We start from the raw sequence: 21,521 nt of genomic DNA on the forward strand, positions 1-21,521 counted from the left end.
GGAACGTCAATTTGAACCATTACCACTACTTACTATAATAACAGGAAGACAAATTAAAGGATTCATTAACAGTGGTTTAAGAATCTCTAATAAAGGAATAAATAACTGTACAGGTTTGCTTCTTGCTGTTGTCTGCTCCCAGCAGGAGAATCTGAGACCTTCTTGTTAATGAGATGCTCGGAGCGCTACATATTGGGAGAATACACAGGCACCAGGAACTAGTGCATTATTCTTTGAACTTCCATCTGTGTTTTATTGCTCATTTAACACTTGGTTTGGGGTAATCAATGTCTGTCCTTCCACTGATTGATCTGATCTAATCTAAGTTACGGTTTAATGTTAAATCTAAGAGAAGTTATCATCCTACTGCTGTGGAAAGAGGAAGGTCTTTCTCCCCCTAATGCTTCTCTTTCCTATCTTGTCAATGGATTCCTAAATATTTTTGAAAGCTAATGCTTTGTACCTCTCCTGCTCATGCCTTGTTCCACTACGCAATTTTCTTCTCCTTTGCACCAGCTCTGGTAATAGTCTGGTTGCAGAGTAACACTAGTCAGTTCACTAACCCCACAAAAGTTCCTCGTTTTCCTGTGCTGATTGTGTCTTGCAATCTTAATGGGTGGAACTAACATGATGCATCATCATAGGAGCTCTGGAGCTGACCTGGGGTAAGATGAAAAGAGAAATGTCAGGGTTAAATGGAACTTCTTTGGCTATTTCAGTGTAAGCCATCTTTAGAAATTATTTCAGGCGAGCGGTGTTCTGAAGGTACTTGCCTTTAATTGAAGTCATGACACACTTGATTTGTGCTAGCAGTAGAACATGTCCTGCTGCAGAATATGGCAACTTATGCCTTCACTTGGTTCCTGGTTAGACGGTGTTCTCATGTCAGTCAGCTGCTCCTTTCTTCTGCAACTAACATTAGCCCAAACATAATGGTTTCTGTCCTACAGCGCCAGCGGTTTGGTCCTTGCTGAACTTGTCTACTTGTGTGTGCCTTTATGGCACTGAAATGCAGGGCAGGCAGCTACCACCTCGCCAGAGGCTGATAACCACGATATAGAAGTTGTTCTAGAGAGGTCTCACTTGGAGCAGCAGTCAGGTCTGTGAAGGACTCTCCCCTGCCTCTGAAACACTGGTGCCTTGCAGGAGTTACTGCAGCGCCCTTGTGGACGCGCTTGAGTTGTGGTGGACGTGTGGGTGGACGTGTGGGTCTCAGTCTTCGTTCAAAGAGTACGGTCGGAAAATTTAACAGCGCAATGATGCGTACTGTGTGTGTGGTCTTCACCCCTCTAAATCTGGTGGAGCCAAGATCGTGGTGTATATGGAGATGTGTTGACATCATGTGCTTACCGTGGTATGCATCCTGCTTCTGAATATCCCATGTGCAGTGAGCTCCCGGTGATGGGAAGGGCTCTGTGGGAAACTGACGGCTCTACCAGAGGACTACAGCACGATCACAGGAGGGAAATTCAAGGCTGGCTTTGCAAATGTGGGCGACTGAGTTTAGTATCTCCTTTCTTTTAAGTACCTTTAGCATTAATGTGATCACTTACATAGGTTTTGATCATTTTGTTTTTGCAGTTTTATTTTCTCCATAACATAATAAAATTTGAAAATTGGCTACCTTAGACTCTTTACCTTCTCCATCTGCCCCCTCCTGAAAAAAAACCAAACACGACAAGCAAACTTTATGTGCCAAAGTTGATTACTGTAGGGAAGGAGGCTGCAAAAGGTATGAACTGTCTAAAATTTCTGTTTATTTAAGCCTATTCCCGTTATTGGTTTTTTTTTTTTGAGGAGATATAACAGCAGCATTTAAATTTAGTTTCAAATTAATCTTGAAAAGAGACAGAGGTTTAATACGTTGAACAATGAAAAGGTGACAAGACCAGGTAGGATTTGCGTGGCTGTTTATGTGGGTGGGTGCTGTACGGTGTGTGCCATGTCTGCCAGAATGTAACAACTGGAGGCATGTACTTTGAGATACGCGTTGCAACATTAAAAAGTATTAAAGATTTGGTCAGCCACAGTTATGAAATACAGCACTGATGTTTTGATTGAAGCGATATTTCAGGGTAAAGTTGAACCTAACAACAACTTACTAAATAGATATCTGAGTAAGCTCACCATCTTCTCTGGACTAAAGCATAGTATTCAGAAAGGCCTTGGTCTGCATGCACCAGAGGTGCACACGTGACAAATATTCTGAGGCCATCTCCAGCTGGGGAAACTTGGGTGCTGTGTGTGAGAAGCAGAGGCCAACAGGGAGAAGATGGTGATGCATGTTTGAGATGACATGGCGTGATGAGACTTCAGGAGGAGGGTGAGCTCCAGAGCTGCAGGGACAGGCCAGTGGTGCCTTTCTGCTTTTCCTGGAGAAGCCCATGGTGAGGAATACATAAAACTGATGCCCGGCTGTTCGTGAGCATCTGTGCAGGAGTGCTGTGTTCTAGGATCTCTAGTCACTGCTGAGGCTGCGTGTGGAGCTGCAGGGAAGAAAATGTAGTAAGGTTTGCTAATCCTGAAGAGCAACTATCAGAGAAGGAAATAAAATTTTACAGGACCTTTGAGAGGATTAATTTAATTTATAACGGGATTCTTTCCTAATTGACCCAAATATGTTATTCTGTTTGCCACGCTCAGTGTCTCACTGGTTAGCCTACAATCACCTGAGTCTTCCATTTTGCCCTTTTGAATATTAATAAAACACGATTAGTCTGAAAATATTTATCTCTCTGTATATGCTGTTTTCACATATTTGGCATTTATCAATAAGCTACTTATTTCATTACTCTCCTTTGCTGAGACTTCTATTTCCTGCAAAATACAGATGAAAAAAATTACTTACCATTCTGCTTTTCATTGTTGTAATTTGACTATTTTCCTATAATTGTTCAACTAGACCACCTTGATTAGGTTTCTTTTATTTCCAATGTATCATCCTTAGCTTTTTCACATGTTTTTCCTATTGTATCTTAATATAATCAAATGAATTTTCTACATCATAATTTTTTATTTATATTGATTATCTCCTTTCCTTCTATTCTTGTTTCTTTTTCTTTTTTTTTTTATTTTATTTCCAATTGCTAATTTTACTACACTGCAGAACTAGAATTGGCTTTTACGCAAAACTTGCCTGTCTTGATGGTGGAATCGTGACTTTTTGCTTAATAGCTGTTTCTTACAGAGCTTATACTTTTCATTTTCAGTCTTAAAATTTTTTCCTTCCAGTAAATTGAATAAACTGTTCTTCTTTCACGTGAAATAGTTTCTTGAAAGAAGTGCACAGTAAGGTATCTTTTACTGGTTATTTCCTCCAGATTTGGCAGCATATCTGGTCATGCCTTGAATTTTTGAGTTTGCTGCAACCCCTATTTATTGATTCAGGCTTTCAACAGATGCATATGGGATCTTGGGATGGGGTGAGGTTTTTTTGCTATGTTAGGAGTTTTTCAAAAGCTTAATCTGTAGTACGTTTTGCTAAGTTTATGCGCCACCTTAACGTTCTTCTAATTCATGTCTGTGTTTAATGCAACATTATTTATTGTTGTTGCAGTCATGTTTTATAGCTTGCCGTTTCACAAAACAAAGGGGAAAGTGCTGGATTTAGCATGCTCTACTGTTGAATCTTTATGGGTTTTAAATTGATTTTTGACATGGGCTTGTTTAGGAACATACAGAAGATGAGTTTTATACTTTTATCTGTAGTCATACTGAATGTATTCACTGCAATAGATCAAAATACATTGTCATCAAGGAGGTGACTGGAGTGTGCTTTTTTGTGGGGCTTTTTTCAGTTTCCACTGATACCAGTGGAAGTCTTTGCCGTTGGGGTTGAGCAGGCTCTTGATTAACAGGTTCTAGTTATCATAGTTCAGCTAGAAACGTTGTTCAGTGTTGTGAATGTGAAGCAAAATGCTTATTGCCTGCTGGCTATCTGAAGGAATACAGGATGCTGCTTTATCTCAGAGTTAGTTGTGTTTTCTTCTCATTGCAGTGTCCTTCTGTTTGCAGATTTATGTAACATATTTGCTTTCCTCATTCATTAAGCACCAAATGGAAACAAACTTACCAATTACCGCCAGTGTCAAATCAGTTTAATTGCAGCACATAAAGTTGTATTTATCTTGCTTTTATTACCACCACATTTGGACAAGAGACAGGCCTACGTGCTAAGAGGTCTATCTATGCTTCAGAAATGTACTTGGGCATTTTTATTTCACATTCTTTGTTGCCTTCAAAGCATAAGTGCCCTGGAATAAAGCTAAACAGAGATTGAAAAATGGCAATCTAAGGCGTAATCTCAGTAACATATTGAAAACAATATTGTCACCTATCTCATGGGCAGCATAATAGATCTTCACATATCATGAAAATTGGCACTGACTTTTTCTTTGGTCTGCCGTATTTATTAGTATGATAATTCCAGTGTGTTGTTTCTTATGCTGTCACACTTATTTTTAATTATTTTTTTTTTGCTTTTTCTCATATATGTACTTTTTGAATGAGTTCTCGCATGTTCGAGGTGCATGCCTTAGAATGTTAAGCAAATACAATAGGTATTTGTAGAGCTAAATGTAGTCCTGCAAGTTTTAGTGAAGTGGGCACATTTAGGTAGGAATAGCTCTGATTGCTCTCCGAGTGCTAGTTTGCCACTTGTTCGAGCATTAGTTGTGTAGTCACAGTCACTCCCTGCCGTCCATTTGCCCAGTTTGCCTCTATGTTGCGAAGGTGTAATGCTTTTACTGTGCCTTGCACGTTGCTTTCCTTCTTACTCCATTTTCTTTCTGCTGGCTTTATGAAGCTGAAAATAATATTTTAATTGGTTATTGGCACCCACAGGAAGTTGAAAAATGCACACTAATTAGCTCTGGGCCTTGGCTCATTCACATGTATATAGACATTTTAATCTCCGTAACACTCACAGGGTCAATAGTTCTAATTCCACACTGGATATATTAATGGGTAGAAGTGTTGCGCTCTACTGCATAGGATACAAGTCTCATTTTCTAGGAAAATAAAACCCACAAAACTTTCAGCCTCTGTTTTTTTTTCAGGATGATACTGTATTTTTAAGTATTTATTGATTTAGAATTTTTACAATTTGGGACAATAGCTTACTTTTTAATAGGCTGAAATGATGTCAGGGTGAAAGACCATAAAAAGACATTAATAATTTGATAATCTGCCTTAAAATGCCACATCAGTGCTAAATCTTCAGTAGATATCTCAAGATGAAGTACGCATGGAGATTGACACGACACTATGTTAAGTACTGACCTGAAAACTGGAAGTGTGAGATCAGTCTGCTCATATATTCTGCAACAGAGACTGCATTTATTTATAGAGTGAGATGGGGCATTGATGTGCCACTCCTGTGAGTCTGATACCCCTGAGTTAAGAAAACAGTTTATACCTGCTGAGGATGCAGTTCAATTTCTCTGGAAGAAAAAAAGTTGTTCTGCTTTTGTGAGTGGAAAAAAAAATTGCAACAGCAGTGAAGTTGTAGGTTTCTTTAACTTTGATATCTGAAGCGAAGGAAGCACAATCAATGATGGTTGATGGAAGCTTATATGCAAGGAGGAGACTAAGTATTTATGTTCCCTGTTGAATATTTCTGAGCAAGGTATTTTTGCGGTTGTGAAGGTGTTTTTTGTCCTTACAGAGAGTGTGTAGATGGGTTAGAAAGACTATATGCATTGCTTCCTGACATTTCACTCAAAGTCTTTGAAGTCAGCTTGCTTATGGATGAAGCCTTGTGCTCACGTTGTCCTGCAATGTACTGTTTTCTTTCTTTGCCCGCTTCAGGCCTCTTCAAGACTCAAACACATGTATTTTAGTTATTTCTTTGTAGTGATTTATCTGTGCTAATAAAAAATATTTTGTTTTTATTTTACTTTGTCATGAATTCTTGCTTTCGTAGCCTGCCTCTTGCAATTTGAGTAACTCCCTTTAGCATTATCCCTAGGAAAGACTAGTGACCTGATTCCTGTACATCTACCATTTAAGTAGACCATGTCAATAAATAAATACACATATCTGCATCCCAGAGTCCATTTGGCAGCTCTCCAGTTCTTCAAGGGGGTTTATAACAAGGACGGGGACAGACTTTTTAATAGGGCCTGTAGTAACAGGACAAGGGGCAACAGTTTTAAACTGGAAGAATGTAGCTTTAGAATAGATATGCGGAAGAAATTTTTTACGATGAGGGTGGTGAAATACTGGAACAGGTTTCCCAGGGAGGTGATAGGTGCCCCATCCCTGGAAACATTCAAGGTCAGGTTGGATGGGGCCATGAGCAACCTGATGTAGTTGAAGATGTCCCTGCTCACTGCAGGGGGGTTGGACTAGATGGCCTTTAAAGGTCCCTTCCAACCCAAACTATTCTGCGGTTCTATGATAACTTCAATTTAGATTATACGTCTACCAGTTGCATGGATGTAATATTGCAGATAATTTGTCAGTATTGCAAATAATGAAATTTAAAGTTTAAATTTAATCATCTCTTTGTTATCTGTATTTTGTTACTTTAAGTGAATTTGTTGAAATCTTAGAAATTATATCACAGAATTTTATGAATAAATTTAAATTGGTTCAAGAGGGACGGGGAACTGCTGGAAAGGGTGCAGCGGAGGGCTACAAAGATGATTAGGGGACTGGAACACCTCTCTTATGAGGAAAGGCTGAGGGATTTGGGTCTCTTCAGTCTGGAAAAAAGACGTCTGAGGGGTGACCTTATCAACGCTTATAAATACTTAAAGGGTGGGTGTCAGGACGATGGGGCCAGGCTCTTTTCAGTGGTGCCCGGGGACAGGACAAGAGGCAATGGGCACAAACTGGAACATAGGAAGTTCCACCTAAACATGAGGAGGAACTTCTTTACCCTGAGGGTGGCAGAGCACTGGCACAGGCTGCCCAGAGAGGTGGTGGAGTCTCCAACTCTGGAGACATTCAAAACCCACCTGGACGTGTTCCTGTGTAACCTGCTCTAGGTGACCCTGCTCTGGCAGGGGGGTTGGACTAGATGATCTCCAGAGGTCCCTTCCAACCCTATGATTCTATGATTCTATGATTCTAATCTATGTTAATTTTTCAAATATTTTTATTTTTATTTATAAGACATAATCACTCTTTACTGGCATTGGAAAATCAGAATTGCTTTAAATAAGGTTGTTTTAGACAGAATAGGACCGAAGAATATTATATATGTGAAAATGTAGTGGAGGGGAAAAAAAAAATAAAAATGACATAACAGAAAGAAGAAAAAGGGGTGTGAGAAGAACCTAAGAAAAAGAAAAAAAAAGGTTGCGCAGGAGGAATATGGCCATGGAGCATGGAAGAGCCCTGTTGCAGAGCTAGCATGAAAGAGAATCTGCACTAGAGAAGGATGTGCTGAAATCAGTTCAAAGGTTGTGTGTATTCGTTCATTTTTATGAGGGTCGTGGACTGATTCTGTGAGCGCTACCAACAGAACTGGTTTATCGGAACAGGTGTAACGAGGCAGCTGCTTTAACTACACCCAGTAAGTTGGGAAGAGTTGTGATTGCGCACATATATTGTACCAGTATGTGCTGAAGGAAGTGTTTTTGGTCAGTGGGGCACGCTCACCTTTCTGAGTATTCTAACCCGTCATTTACCTGTGTATCAAGCAGTGCCTTTGCCCCGCATCTTGTTCATGGTTTGCCTGAAGACCTACCAGGTTCTGTAGGTGCACTGATAATGCTGTTGAGAAATAGCGGAGTGAGAAATCCTTTTGCAATAAAAGCACGGGCTTTGGAAAAATGCGTTTGGTTCGTTTGTAGCTCCTGCTGTGTGTTGAAAAAAATCTTCGGGTGTCAAAGAAATTAGACTGGGTACAACAGGACTTCAGTCAGAATTGTGAAGACTCTGTGGCTTCTATAAACACTCCTTTTTAATGGGATCCTTTGCATCAAACTTTACATATCTGTGGCTGAGCTAATTGTGTAAGGTTCCCATCACTGTGGAGAGAAACGGACAGCTTTAATCTGCCTGTCCTCTTGTTGTCATTTAGACATCTAACACTAGTCACATGAATCTGTCGATATTTCTTCCCACTGATTGTAAAGGAAGACTGGAGCAATGACTCAGATGTGCACGTATGCAATATAAATATCTACTTTATACATATGCAGCCAGCCCTTTAAGATTAAAATCTCTTTTAGAAGTTGCCTTAGTCCTTAGCCCAAAGGGCTGTACGCTAAGACAGTCCCTGAAAGAATTTAATCCTGACTACCAGTCACTTTTTAATTTTTTCTCTTTTATATTAATTAATTATGTTTTTATTTTAACATTAGTAACAATTAATTTTTATCTACTGTTTTTTTTAACCCCAGAAACTACCTCTTCAGGTTGCAGCTTGAGGATCTCTCTCTAATACAGGTATGTTTTATGTTTGTTTTCTTAGTTCTTCTACATGATGTAGGTAAGCAGATGTTTGAAAGCAGATAATCAAGATATTCAAAAGCTTCATAACTACAGATAAGTGTGCATCTGGTTTTGTCCTCTTTGCGGCCCCATATTATATAAGTCATATTATCCATTTTAATTCCAGATTAGTCTTTGTCCCAGGCCATGCAGACCTGATGTTACCTTACTCTCTGCTCTGATTTCGTTAGAGTGGATCGATACAAAATGGAGGCTCAAAAGGAGCATCATGTTCTCTTAGAAAAATGTTCTAACCTATTTTACAGCTTCGGTATTCAGAATTTATTGTTACTGTAGAGGAAAGATTTTTTTTAACTAATGATAAATAAAAAATTTCATTCATACTTGCTAAAGTTAAAGTAGGCAAATGAAACAGCAAATTTTCAAGGAAGAAATATAGTGTGAACACAAGTATCAAAATCTCAGTTTTGTCTATAAGGCAGCTATCTATTGTTTAAAACTTGTTAGAGCCTGGGAGGTGAAACAAAGCCTTTTAGAGGCAGTTAGGCTTCATAGAAAGGTAAGTGAGAATCCCGGATCAATTTATTTTACCCTGAACATTATCTGTCTTCCATATACCAGCAATCTCATTTTCCCTCAGTCTTCAAAACTGTGTTCCTTGCTGAGGTTTTGCTGGTTTTCTCTTTCATTATTTTTAACCTTGGCATCATGTCTAACCATCATTCTTGTGTATTTGGCTCTAAGAGTTGTTTTAGTAAATCTAATTAAGTTAGCTAACTTGCTAAGGTGTGGAAATAGAAAATCACAATGAAATAGAAGTGTATGTTTTTTCATAATCTATTCATATATGCAATTTAAAAATAACTAGCATTGGATTCAGCACTGTGCCTATTATTTCACAAAGTAACACCATACAGTTGAATATGGAAAACTAAAATGCATTCAGGTAAGGCTGTCCTTGTGATTTGTATAGTACCTTGTGTATGCTTTAATTAGGCTTGCAGTCTTCCTTTACCTTCCGAAACTGCTAGAAACGAGATCTGAAGTTGGCTTATAATTAACCAAAATTGTGTATTGATAACTATTTGATTTTGTTGCTAGTGCTTGAGGCTGTGATGCACCAAGCACTTTTAATATCCAGAATTCAGACTGTCTACTTTCACCTTGTCTGACATACTTAATATCCTGGCAGATAATTTGGGTTAAGTCCTGAAGGTTCTTGTTGAGAGCCTGCACTTAGAGGTCTCTGATGGTGCTGTTGTAGTGTTGTAGTTTATTCTGCTAATTTATAGTTTGAAGTTCACAGGTTTCCTCTGTTAGGATAAGTATCAGTTGGCTGAATTCACTAATGAGGGAGAAATCTGTAGGTTAGACATTTATAATTGTGCTGACTAACTTGAACAAACACCCTCCCACCCCAATCAGCAAAAAATACAAAATGAGGGCAGAAATTATACTGTTGATGTTATATTAGGTCACTAGGGTTTGGTCTTATGAATGTGCAGAAGCTTTTAACCAGACAGTCTTCACAAATTGACTTTTGGTAAAGTTTCTTATTGTGTCTTCAGTACTGTAGCACCACTGATTTCAAAAGCACCGTCTTCAGACCTTTTTCCACAAGCCTTTAGGGAGATTGTGTTTCTAAATCAAAACCGAAGCATATAATTGTTTTTTTCTTTCACCAGCATGTCTTTACTACCCCTACTCCAAGTATTGAAGTTTTTTCCTTATTCTCAAGCCTGCCGTTATGTCTCCTTCATATTTGTCCTTCAAAGACCTTTTCTTCCTCTTCTTCCTCTATGTTTCCCTTCTGGTTCTGTTAGAGTGCCCCAGGACAACCCTTATCCAAAAGACGTGCTTTCTTGGATGTGCCCGTTGTGGCATCTCCAAATCACTTGTGAGGTGGCTGAAGCCTTTGTTTTGATGTAAGTAACCCAGGATGTAAGGTGTATTGTTTAGGACTCCCAAACTCATTACACAACACTCTCAGGTTGTCTCGTAATCTGGTATGAAAGTATGAAGTTAGTCACTGATCTTATAGTTATAAAAGTAGGTTTGAGAGAGTTCTTGCGATGCCATTTAGCCCCTCCAGGTACCCCATGGCAGGATCAGTGGTCAGTGTTACTGGTGGTTGCTTGTCTGAACTCTTCTTACAAGTCTTGAGCCATAAAGATCCACAAGTTTTCTCAGCCTCTATTGGTAAACGTTAAGATGCGGAGAGAGTCTCTGTCTCACGCTGGAAAGTGTGAAAGCTTTAGTAATGAAAGAGGCAGTAACCATTCCTGTGGAAACATGGAATTCAAACTTACTAGCTACCAACCTGAAACCCACCTAGAGCCAAGAGGGTATTTATCAAACGATTCACTGAGGTTTACAAACCTTTCAGGTAAGTTTTGTTGGGATGACAGAATCCTAGCTGCAGTCGCAGTCATCCCAATTTGTTGTATAGGATTACCTCAAGTATAATTGAAGCAAACTCTGATTTTGGAAACTTTAGGGCATGTGAAATTTCTCTCATTCACATGCGGTGGAAGAAATATTTTGAATAGGATTAGAGAATATAAAGTATACCAAGTTAGCAAATAAAATTTACAGTATTTTGAAGCTCCAGATCTTTCAAACTTGAAACTCTATTGTGATTGAGGGAGGTAAGAACAAAAGTGAGAAGCAAAGTAAAAGTTATATCAAGTCCTTGCTTTGATGCTTTGATTTTTTTAGATGATTCATCTGTTTAATCTTTCTTATAGTACATTTTTATCTGGAAAATAAAGGAATGCCTAAAACTTAATCTTGACTGTTGATGGACTTCAGTTATTTTTATATAAACAAGTTTCCTTGTCTGTAATGCTTAAACATCTGTTGGAATGTTGTCATTAGTTTGTCCACACACTTTTATTATGAAGGTAAAAGGCTTCATGTTACATGTAGCAAACTGGAGCAGTAAGAATCTTGTAGTTATAGCAAAAGCTTCTGTGCAAATCTTTTGTTCACAAATTTCCATATATTTTTTAAAAAGCTAGACATTTTATAAATAAAGTATTATTTTGGAATATTATCAGACATTGCAGTGTTACCAGATATTGCTTTCTAATAGGAAAGCCCTCTAAAAAGGAATAAAATAAAATAATGATTTGTTTGCAAACTTTTGCAAAAATTACTTTGAGATAAAATATGGGTATGCCCTGTTTTTTACAAGTGTAAACCTGGAAATAGTTTTGAAATGCAAGACAACCTTCCTTTAAAAAAAACCAAAAAAGAACAAAAAAACCCAAAAAAACCCACAAACCCAAACCCACGAAACCAAAACCAGACAACCATTTGAAATGCAAGTTCTGAAACAGAAATGCAGAGCAGAGATTCCTGTGTTAAAAGGGTACTGTTTCCATCAGTCTAGTGAAAGTTAATCCCTTGTAAAAGTGAGGGTTAGCGCGCTACTAGACTGCATCAGACAGGATGTGTATCTAAACCTGAGCTAGGACTATGCAGTGAGACATCGTTGCCCATTGTGGTTACATCAAAGTTGTCATCCCACATGTCATGGTTCTGTGCTCTTTACTTTATAGGAAAAGCCTGTTGTTTGAGTAAGCAAGTTTCATATGATAGTGTCTGTAGCAAACCGGTATTTGATGTGTCTCAGCAATTTCCTTTGTGTAGCAGAATAAAGAAGAGTAAAACGAGTGAAAGCCTTTTAAGCTCTTGCCGGAGAAGCCTAAGAGTCAAATTGTTCAAAGCTGACTGTTGGAACAATGCGCGCATAGCGATTATGGATTAGGAAAGAAGCACTCACTGGACTGTGGTTGTAGAAGGACAAATATTTTGTAACTCTCGCTACAGCAACAGGAGGGTCACAGCCGCAGAAGGCCTGACTCTGCATAGTTTTGTTTTGTGAGTTTTGCTTTGTTATTGCTCACCTCAAGTAATAGTAGAACAATCCATAAAAGCACTGGCCAAGATGAAAGCTGGATTTCCTGGAAACTCTCTTGTATTCCTTAAAATAGAAAAGCAGAAATCTAAATAGTAGTGTTTAAGTGAATAGATTTTTTTCCAAAATTTTTTTAAAAAGGTGATATCTAGCCAATGTCAGGGTAAATAGTGGGGCTTTGACATCATGTAGAGGATGGCTCTAACAACCGTTTGTTTTTTACCTTTTTTTTTTTTCTTTTCCAAATCCTTTGAAGAGAGAACTTCTAAATTCAAACATTTGTTGGTGTCAACTTACATGACAGGTTTGCTGATGTATCTGCAAAGAGTGAAAAGCTGATACATCCTGGCTTATAAAAGTGTTTATGACACAATTGCCATAAACATTTTTACAAGGCAGCGTGTATAGCTTTTCACAAACCTGATAGAACGTATGCGTCTTTTCTTCATCCATAAGATGAAGTTCTTTACAAACTCAGATTGTTAAGTCAAATACAGGGCACATGCTTGAGTTTGCGTTTCTCATGTGAATCTTCCATCTATGAAGCCTGTTCCCAGTTTGTGATGCCCAAAAGGCTGAATATGAGCCTATTACACCTGCCTCTCTAGTTACATAATTCTCCAGAGATTTTATTGTCATGCTGAATCTGTACATCTTTCAGTTAGAAATATACATACCTCAAAGGCTATTTTTAAAGGAAATTTTAGGCCCTACTTTACCACAGGATTCAAATGAAATTCATTATGCAGGCTAAGAAAGTTGTAGGTTCTTTTTAATGTGTATAATTCAACTTTAAATTCTGGATTCTTGAGGCTCTGGGGTTTTACATATGTGTATCTCTCTATATAGATTTATATAGATCTCTAGCTCTATAGATATCTATATATTTGTTTGTATGTGTGTATGTACACACACCCGTTAATGAGGCACTCAAGGAATTAAAGGTAAGATTGGATCTATGAATTGTCAGGAAAAGGAACTACTTTGAAGAATGAATTTTACCAAAAGGTATTCTTGCTGGTGTTTACATGTGTAAAGAGTGTCTGAAATACCCGTTACATATGATAGTTCACTTTTATGTGAGTCGTTAATGGCAGGCATCGTCTAGTAGGCTAAATAATGAATTAAGTAAATTGTAATATACTTTAAATATATACTTTGTGTTTATCTGTGTTAACCAAAGAGGGAATCTGACTTCATGATTGAGGTTTTTTTACAAATAAATTAATATGTATAACCTAAAACACTCTTATAAATTTTTTATCTTAATTGTAATACAGAATATAATTTTTTTTAACAACACCTGATTTATTTTTTTTTTAAGGGATCAAATATTTACCAGGGTAGTAATACCATTATGAAAATAACAATTGCTTGTTATTATTATAAACTGAGATCATATTATGTCTTTTGTGAGAGGCTTTCATAACCTTGGGTTGTCTTTTTGGCTAAGGTATTTGGCCCAATTTAGAGAGAATGATGTTCCAAGAGAGGTGCAAATCACTCAGACTCTCCTTAAAGTTCATTTTTGGGACAGTGCCCTAGAGTTCCCTTTGTATGAACAAAATAAAAACTTGTAAGAAGTCATCAAGTAGAATCAGATCTTTAATTTATGCTGGTATTAAAAACTTTCAGTTATAATCAACAACAACTTCAGAGATAAAGGTAAGGAATCTAAGTTTAAATCTTTTAATCTTCTTAATTTGGTGACTTGCCAAACAAATAGTACCCCTTAGAAGGCAGCTTATTGTTTTTTCTAAAGCTTTGATTCACTGTATTTCAGTCCGTTTATTTTTTGTGTTATATGTTACTTACAGTCACTAGTTGTGTAAAAGGTGTCTGATTTGTGAAATACATGAAAGAAACCCATTTTATTTTGGGATAAAGCTGCCTGTACAGAAAAGGAGAAGTAAGAAAAACTTCCTCTGATTTCAGACTTGAAGGCAAAAGGGAACTAACCTAAGGATGTCTTTAGGTTGTGACAGCCGTAGGTTGGCAATATTTGAAATGCAAAGCAGACTGAGATTTAACATTCTATTTTGGTTCCTAAGGGAGGAAAAACCAAAAAAAAACCCCAAAAACCAAAAAATAAAACCCAAAGAAAAAAACCCTCTATGGGATTCTCGTGTGCCTTGTACTACCTAAGGCTGAGGGGAATAGAGAGCATTCCTCCCTATTACAGATGGTCTTTCCCCTTTGTTATATGAAGGGAGCATCAGCCACCAAAACATTATTTCTTCTTGGGCCCTTCACGTTTGTGTCTGGGACATGTGAATGCAAAATGGGTAAGCGGAGCAGATAAGTTAGTGTTACTTTCACTGCTGTTCCAAGTTTCTTGAAAGCTTGGAAGCAGAAGGAGCAACTAGTGCTCATAAAACCTTTCCAAAGAAGACTGAGGTGAGCAAGCTGCAGAGTGACCAAGAGCTGATAGAGCAGGTGCAAACTTCTGCTTGGGTGCTAGGCAGGACCACACTTGGGGAGGTATTTGAACTGTTACCTTTTGTATAAGGTGGTGTTGTGTTGAGAGCAGAGTTTAAAAAAGAAAATAAAAAAAAAAAGAAAAGAAAAGATGAAGCACAGTACATCTGCGTATCACAATGCCACCTCTATACAGTACCTTTTCCTCCTGTTGGTACCTTTCTGATGGCAAACTCTTGGATTTTATTATACAGCAAGTCCACAAATAATTAAATTAGACAACTGGGAACTTAAAGAAGGGTTAAGAAGCATTTGTGAAGCCAGAGGTAGTCCTTTGTAGCAGGTAGAGATGGACTTGGTGGCTGCTTTAAGTCTGTTCCAGTTCTTTTTTGGTGATACCGTTAGTATTTTCATTATGGTGTTTTTTGCTAGCAAAGAGTAGTTTCTGACCAAACTTTTATAACTTGACTGAAGCCAGAAAAGGATGAATTCAGCTAGCAGTGCGTAATTTCACATATGTCTAATCTTTACCCAAATTACCTCTTTCACCTGCAGCTGAAAGGGGCTTCCTCAAGCTAGGTAAAACATGTTAGATCACAAAAATCCTGATCTTCAGTCTCAAGTGTATTCGTGGGGAAATTAATTAACAGCAGACAGTGCTTCATTTCGGTTGAAAAAAAAATTGCCACTGAAACAGCTGGTGTTCCTAGATTCACCTACATACTAACGCAGAAGATGGGTACTATTTGGAAACCGTCATTGGTCATATTTGGCCAAGTACTGATTCACTCTTCATTCTGAATATTCTTTCCATGCATGGGATTTTTCACCCGCATAGGCATAGTTACATATATTATCTATTTTTTGGAGGCTTTTTTGTGTGTGATGTTCTGAGTTCATATGCAGGCCCCCATTATAAAACTACATAGAGGGCATATGAGGAGGCCAGTTGGAGGTATGACTCCTCTTCTGCTCATCTCTGCATGTTGTTCATTTACACTTGGCTTCTACATAATTGGAAGGTTTTATTCTCAAGAATTTGTAATTGCCTACCCTTCAGTACAGCTGAAACTTGTCACGTAAATTAGGAAGAGTCTAAGCGAAGCAAAAGAATATTAGCAAATTGGCAGGGATTTGCTGCTGCTTTGGCTTATCAGTATGTGTTAGTATTTTGAGAGATGCGGGGAAAAGAGAAGAAAAAGAAAGCGAGGCAGAGGCATTGTAATTTTTCATTTATTTGCTGTATCTGTCATTGTTTTGTGCCAGTACTGAAATACAAGTGCAAGTGCATTTCTAGACAAATAAGTCTGAACACATCCGTTTAGCTAGAGAAGCTTAGATTTTTCACTTCTATTTTTTCTTTCTTACCTCTGCTTGTTAGGCTGCATTTCTTGTGTGTTTACAGTAATTTTCTCTTCTAGTTTCACAGTAGAGAAGAAAAATAGGTACTAAATTTTTTAATTTCCACTACAGCAAAGCTTCTCTTCTCTTTAGATATTAAACATCTGAGTTTTCTTTCTAAGATAACGGGGAAGCCTGGATTACCTGCATTATATAATATGAGTTCATTTGTTCTTGTGAGAAATTGAGGTGATATCAAAAGGTATGTGAGTATATTTTACAGCAGATATTAATGAAACAGCTGATGTGGATTTTATAGTAGTATAATTTAGCCCTTTCTGATAATATATGGTGGTCAACCAGGCTGCATTACATGCACTAAAAGTAATTGTGGAAATGTCTTTTCCTAACAAGGCGGCACTCGTGTTTTACATTTTCACAAACATAAGTATACTGATACAGCTGCACAAGAGTAATCACCACATAGCATCCATTTGAAAAGAACTCAGGCTGCTGCTTTCCAAATATCTGGACTATATAGGACCATGGCGTGCTTCAGCTAATTCTGGACTAAAGCGGTATTCTGGGACAGCAGGGGGCTACTTGTGGAAGGACACAGGCTCTCCTTTGAGAATCACCCTCTTTCTCTGTAGCCTCTCTGTTGAAAAAGTGCAGGAATGTTAGCAGACTCTGCAGAAAATGAAAGCAGAAAATACTAATATGTAGACTGAAAGCAGATTGTCTTAATTCTTACATTGCCTTGCCCAGGTGGACAGTCTGCCACAAGCGATTGCTTGATAGAGAGTTTTGGCGCTTTGGCACCTAGATGCTGCAGTGCTGAGCAATTTAGAAAAGAGATGGAATATACAGTGCACTTTGAAAGAGATATCTGTAATATAGTTATCTGCAAACACGATTATCGGTTTTGCTTACAGGTACTGATATGGAACTTAATTTTCTGTTCTGGCCTGTAACAACTAATTTGGGTTCAGCCACACTTTGTGTGACACACATATTCAAAGAGCAGGCTTAAAGACGCATCTTCTCAGTCACAGAGGATTGTGTTTTCCAGTACTGCAGAGATCCATTCAACAGTTCTGCTAGGCTAATGAACATAGATGCTTTTGGGTAATTCTACATATAGGAGGCGATTTCAGCTTACACCTCTATGTTAGCGGTCACCAGTATTTCGCATAAGGGCACTGTGTGGTCTGTAGGATCCCCTGCCATTGCTTCTTGACCCATGAAATTAAAAAACCCCTGACATTTAAACTTAGAATAAGAGAAAATGGTGGAGCAGCCTTGTGTCCCCTTGCCACTAGGCAGAAAAATTTAAGATATATATCTCGACACTGAGCTCTAAGGCGCCTTTGTCACAACGCTGTTAAAGGATGCACACAGCTGCTGATCTAGGGGAAGAACTGGCTCTTTCCATAAGGCAAAAAGTTCTTCCCCCTTCATCCCTAGGAAAGAGGTGAAAAAATTTTTCAAGTTCAGGAGACCAGCTTTTTGCTACTGCGGTTAAGGAAAGCAGGATTCCGAAATATTCAAGGAGCCACAAAGCAGCCACACTGAGGGTGGGGAAACATGAACACTTTTTATAACGTAAGGAAAAGGAAAGATCTGAGGAACCTGCAACAAGAACACTGGTGGGCGAGAAGCCCATGCAGGGGTGCATAGGACGGAGGGTCCTACTCTTCGAAATGGTTCAGGGCACAAAGGGAGGGTCTGTGCTGCTTCCAGCATGTTACTCGCCCATTCAACACTACGCAGCCCAATGTAAGATGTGGATTGTTGCTCCTAAATGTTTGAGGAGAGACACTGCTTAGTCATAGCATAGGAAACTAGTCCTGGTCTGAATTGAGTATAGAGGACTAAAATTGTTTCAAGTTTTATTCTGATAGGCTTATCCAGTCTTTTGGGACGTGTTTCACCTTCATTTTGCCTATCCTTATTTTTCTGCTGCCTCTTCTGTCCCCTGTTTTTAGTAGATGTTCTCTTCTCTTTTGGCATATATTGTTTTACCCATCCCAGATGGTACCACAATATGATGCTTCTGTTGTCAAATCTGGGAGCTATAAATCATGTCAAAATATGGAAATCAGTTTATTTATTAAAATTGAAAACTAGATGTGCTTTGAAATATCTGGTCTTAGGCATATATATGAGATTTCTATATAAAATTTTTGGTTCAGCTGTTATTTTGGATTTATTTGAAGACAGGCAAACTGAAATAATGATTTATTTAAGTAAAGTACCAACATCATAAACAGCTACGTTATTTCTCTTCATTGCCTTATGGGAAAGATTATGGCCTTTAGAAGGCAATTTGATATAATGAGCATTTGGGAATTACGCTTGGTCTGTAGGGGCTAGACCTGCCTGCCCCATCACAGTATTTCTAGGTGTCTGCCCTCCTAATGGAACTTGGAGTCCAAGTGTAGGTGCTTAGGCTCCCTGTGCAGTGCATGGGGCTAGCTATACACCCAAGCACAGGATCCACTGACATCTGAGTTCTTCTATCGAATCCCGCTGAGGAGGAATGCTGAGAGCACAGGGAAGCATAAATGGTTGAGTTAGGTATCTGTATGGAATTTGACAATAGGGATTTTGTTTCTATGATGTCACCCTTATGCAGCAGGTTTCTGTTGTGAGTAAATTGCATCTAAAATGTGTGTTAGGCTCTCTCTGTCACGGTTTCTAAACTGAAATAGCAGTACGAAGTTGAAGACTGTGTGACCGCTATTGTGCATTCTTCAGCCAGGCTTCATTGCTGACTGAATGTGGGCTGGTGTATCTATTACAGAATTTTATAGGTTTATTTGCTGTGTGTTTGGGTTCTTTTCCTTTTTTTTTTTTTTTCCCCTCTCTGATTTTAATACTAGCTTCTCTAATCAGTACTTCTGGATTTCACATGTTTGCTCTAGTGCCTGGAAAACTACTCATTTTCTTCTCCAAATCTGTAAAATAATTCTATGATGTGATGGTGGCTGGTATACTGATTTTCCAAACAAATTAACAAAATACCAAAAGAAAAAGAAGAGATCATTACAAAGTTAAGGGAAATTAGAAACTGTAGGGCCTGTTAATGTATCTTGAGATATTTATGGTAATTTAGCTTGATATAAATAATTATAACAATATGGTTCAAGGAAAAGAAATGAATTAATACAAAAGGAGTTTGATTAGAAGTTAATATTTGTACCTGCAGTTGTGTATATATTCAATTTTGAAAATTAATTCCGTGATGAAAACCTATTAGTCTTTTTCCCAGGGCATAGCTACCATTCTAGTAGTCAGAAATAGTCAGGCCCAAAAGAGTTTGTTACGGTTTAGGTTTTAAATTGACTGATTCAGTTAGGTTTATTAAAAGACAAATGAAAGACCTGAGAAAAGCTCAGAATTCCATATTTACTTGGGTATCCATGATAAAGCAACATTATGGAAATCAATTCTTGGAATAATCAGTAACTGGGACAGAATCAAAACAAATTTGTGTCAATTATTAGTTAAATAATAACTTCATTGTGGCGTTGACCATTTTTATGTGGTGTGTGATTCAGCTCCTTAATACTTTAGTCTCTAAATGAAACTGAAGATGAGTGCGATTTTTCAGAATTTTGAAATCACGCTAGGGAAAAATTGATTTGTTAGTAAATGTTTGTCATTGGAGGAAAAAAAAAAAGTTGAATCACTCTTCCACTGTTTTGGAAAAAATGCAAATTTATACTGTTATATTTTTATGACTTTCAGAGCCTTTAAATCAAGCATTTTGAATTAAATGCAGAGTTGTGTATGTGCACTTCACATTGGTTTCTGTTAATTACGTTTAAATATGAGTGAGAGAATGCATTCATTCTGAAGCCACATTGAGTGGAAAACGCAGTAGCTGCCCAGTATTTGTACGTGCCATTGCTTTTAGGTTACCTGTTAGTTGAAATCCTGCTTATATAAGGGTTATAGCCGTAGACCCATAAGCTCCGAGTCTTTGCCTAGATATTTTGACAGTTCTGTACAATGGTTCTGTGCCTCCTCACACTCATCTCGGGGAGCTGCAATGATGAAAGGTCAAACTTTTCCTTATGTTTTTTCTCGCCCTGTTACTATGAGGTGAAAACGAGATTTAGTGAGAGGAGAGACTTTGTGGGAAGTGGAGCTGTGGAAGGTCGTCTGCATGAAGGTTTAGACTTTTGGACGCATTTTAATTTCCATTGATGAGATGAAAGCTTCCTCAGGGAAATTCTTTCTGACTCCTAGATGCGTAGTTATTTTCGTTACCCCAGTAGAATTTTGCATACTGTTTCATCTGAATACCTGGGCAATTAACAAAAAAGAGAAAAAAAAAATCTAAATTAAGTTTTATACTGTCACACACAAAACCTTTTGTAATGACATTTTTTCTTACTTTAATTAGGCTAGAATTTATTAATGAAGCTTTTCTAATATGTCAGGACAGGTCTGAAAAAACAACAATGCTGTAAGTTCATAGAAGATCAAAAATATGTCATCCTATATTTATGAAGACTGCTGTAGGCATGATTCCACAGTCTTTTGTCACGTGGCTGTCAGTAGTGTTACTTGTAGAATATTGTGCTACTCAGCATGAGAAAATAGAGCTGAATGAGTTGTACTCAACAAAACCCTGCATATGCATTGACAAATAAAACCTGAGCGGAGAATTTCACATGCTAATGTGTATGTAGACAAAGTCCTCCGTAAGCTGATGTTGGGTTTTTTTCTTTTACATAATATGGTCCATACTGATGAACAGTAAGTGAAGCAAAGGTATCAGGAGACCTGCATGGATGCACAGGGAGCTCCCAACTAAGCTCAAGCATAAAAAGGAAGCATGCAAGTGGTGGAGGCAGGGACAGGTGGAATATAGGGAGGAATATAGAGATACTGTCCAAGCATTCTGGGGTGGGATGAGGAAATCCAAGGCACATGTGCAGTCGAATCTGGTGAGGGATGAGAAGAGCAACAAGAACATTATTTTAAAAGAAATTAATCAGATAAGAAATTGCTGTTGTGTTTCTCTTTAAGTTATATTCAGATTATATGCTCTTATAATACTACAGTTATCCAGTAAAGAAGGCTGAGAAGGAAAGTTGAAACTTGGGAACTGATGCATGAAAAGTCATGTCCAAATAATCTACAAAAGCAGGCTTGCTGTATAAACAAAGAATATTATTTCACTAAAATTTGTAGTTTCATTGGTTTCTCTGCTCCACACCCAGCTATCACACACAAAAGAACTGCTTTCATTTTCAATTGGAGAGAAAAAAAAAGGCAAGTGATTCTTATTTCTATAAAACTACGTATAAAACATATGAAGTTATTCATTGTGCGATTGCATTTTAATGTAGGTGCACATTAACATAAAGAAATAAGGATGATAAATCTACCCAGGCAAATGTTGAACAAATATTTGTGT

General features: G+C 37.9%; 1 protein-coding gene across 4 annotated transcripts in view; it reads left to right on the forward strand.

Annotated features, from left to right (window-relative positions):
• Nucleotides 1-21,521, forward strand: part of SEMA5A (semaphorin 5A) — a 350,644-nt gene that overhangs the window by 135,757 nt on the left and 193,366 nt on the right. For all 4 annotated transcript variants that reach the window (XM_063326183.1, XM_063326186.1, XM_063326184.1 and 1 more), the window contains one exon: nt 8,355-8,400. In XM_063326183.1, the coding sequence (XP_063182253.1) occupies nt 8,355-8,400 (46 nt within the window). The remainder of the gene's footprint in view (nt 1-8,354; nt 8,401-21,521) is intronic.

Source organism: Chroicocephalus ridibundus, chromosome 2 (assembly GCF_963924245.1).
Source record: "Chroicocephalus ridibundus chromosome 2, bChrRid1.1, whole genome shotgun sequence".
In the NCBI taxonomy this organism is placed as follows: Eukaryota; Metazoa; Chordata; class Aves; order Charadriiformes; family Laridae; genus Chroicocephalus; species Chroicocephalus ridibundus.